The sequence below is a fragment of the Cyprinodon variegatus genome, unplaced genomic scaffold, assembly GCF_000732505.1.
Source record: "Cyprinodon variegatus isolate N-32 unplaced genomic scaffold, C_variegatus-1.0 Scaffold230, whole genome shotgun sequence".
Lineage (NCBI taxonomy): Eukaryota > Metazoa > Chordata > Actinopteri > Cyprinodontiformes > Cyprinodontidae > Cyprinodon > Cyprinodon variegatus.
Window position 1 is genome coordinate 847,007 of NW_015150683.1, and position 2,168 is coordinate 849,174.

General features: G+C 40.4%; 1 protein-coding gene across 9 annotated transcripts in view; it reads left to right on the plus strand.

Annotated features, from left to right (window-relative positions):
* The window catches only part of myt1l (myelin transcription factor 1 like), a 161,732-nt gene that overhangs the window by 155,757 nt on the left and 3,807 nt on the right, over window positions 1–2,168 (plus strand). For 8 of the 9 annotated variants that reach the window (XM_015381279.1, XM_015381286.1, XM_015381278.1 and 5 more), the window contains 3 exons: window positions 695–798; window positions 885–1,028; window positions 1,861–1,923. In XM_015381279.1, the coding sequence (XP_015236765.1) occupies window positions 695–798; window positions 885–1,028; window positions 1,861–1,923 (311 nt within the window). The remainder of the gene's footprint in view (window positions 1–694; window positions 799–884; window positions 1,029–1,860; window positions 1,924–2,168) is intronic. The other variant, XM_015381284.1, reaches the window with a different exon arrangement.

Below are 2,168 nucleotides of genomic sequence, written 5' to 3' on the forward strand. Positions count from 1 at the left end.
CATGCATTTGTACGTCTCCGTCTTTACGACAAACGTTCTGGAAAATATTAGCGTTTCGTGTTCGTTTTGACTTCGTGTGGACGGGGCCTCAATGTTTAGCTGTGAGAAAGTTCTTTATGCAGGGGGTGGTGTTGGGTTAAAAAATGTAGGTTTGTAAAAGAAGAGCTGTAATACACAGTAAGGGATTTTCAAACAGCTTCCTGCAGGAGGAGAGACAGTTGCACCCAAGACTCAAACACTCTGTCTCTACCGGACCTCCTCTGCAGAGCGCTTTATTAACAGAACATGACACATGGTTACAAACAGAGTATTGTTCTGACAGGACAGTTGATCAGGTCATAAGACAGGACGCTCCACGGCTGAATCACAAGGCAGGGTGGTCTCCTGACTAAATCACAAGACAGAGTGAAGCATCCCCTTGCTCAAATGTTTCATAAGCACACATACATTAATTTTATAATCATCGTTGAATAAACCTAACAGGTGGGTTGGTTCCCCTGGGGGGAGTGTGTGTGTTGGGAAATTGTAGGTATAAATGTATGTGCTGAGGAGGCCTCAGTCAGAGCCCTATCTCTCCGTCTGAGGATGTTAAATAAATTTGAAACGTTTTTCTTCCAAGAAATGCCTCTGTCTCATCTTCCTAACTTCACATTGGTGAGTTAGCAGAGTTGTTAACGCCGCCGACTATTTACAGGGCTGGAGCATGACGAGGAGATCAAGCAGCTGGATGATGAAATCAAAGATTTAAGTGAATCGAATTCACAAGTGGAGGCAGATATGATCAAACTCAGAACACAGGTAAATCCTTTACGTTTTCCTTTAATTCTGAATTAGCAGGAGGAGACCTGTAACGCTCTTTGAACCCCCTCCCTTCCTGTCTGTAGATCACCACAATGGAGACCAACTTGAAGTCCATAGAGGAGGAAAACAAGGTGATTGAACAGCAAAATGAATCTCTGCTGCATGAGCTGGCCAACCTCAGCCACTCACTGATTAACAGTTTAGCTAATGTCCAGCTCCCTCATATGGTAAGGGCCACCAGGAAACGGGCGAGCCAGAAGGTCACAAAACAGTTAAACAGCTTTTATCTGTGTATAATTAGATACGGCTTTCTGTGCATGCTTACTGTAAAATGTGGAGCATCGCTTGTCTTTCCAAAGGCTGAGGGGGAGTTGTGAAATGAGGGTGGATTTGCAGCAACTGTGAGAGCTGAAATTCAACATAAAAAACCAACAATATGTTGAGGTTTTGTTTACCTTTAAAGGGGAGCTATGATTAAAGGAGTGTTGTTGAAATGATTGGATTCTCTAAACCTACATCTGCCGTCATTTTATCTGACAGAAGGTTGTTGTTTTTTTTTGTTTTCTTTTTTTATGGATAAAAACCCAACATTACTTTGTGCTTTAGACACCTCACTCTGTTCTCTTCCCATCATTTTCATGTTGCTCGTTTTGTTGTCGAGTTTTTAAAGTAATCACAGACAATTTCGTCCCGCTTTGTCCCTTACACTGCCATTCTTTTTATCATCATCTCTTGCGTAATAGATCTATCTCTGACAAAGCAAAGAATCAAACATCTTTTGAAATATAAGGACCGTTTTTCTTATCATATGTTGCTTTTAGATCCCATGAGTTCTGCAGATGAAAGACGTAAAGGAAAATACAATCTATAATCCCTCTTACATCACCATAGGGATTTGTCTAGATGCTGTGCAACTTTATATGTGTTCAAGTTACATTTTTTTTTATCTATATCTTTTGGCTGTTTAATAGATACTGCCATCTAGTGTCTGATTTTATATAGAGCATCTTGCTTAAACTTGTCCTGCTGAAAGAATCTGTTTTTCCTGACCGTCTGCAGAAACCCCTGGTAGAAAAAGAGCTTCCTCTAAGGACTAACAGCTGCTTACAGATGCACCAGCAGGTACGTCTCTCACTTAAGACATTTTAGACACATTTTTCTTGTATGCATTCAACCTGAATGTGGTAACCAAGCATAGACTGCTTAGAAAAAGGAGGTAATCCTTAAACATTGTCACAATGTATGAGATGAAAACCACAGATTGTATTTTCTTGGGATTTTAAGTGATGAATTAGAGCTTAACTGCCTACATAATAAAATTGTGGTCCACACTTCTCAGATTCTCATCTGTAGGACAACTATGAAAA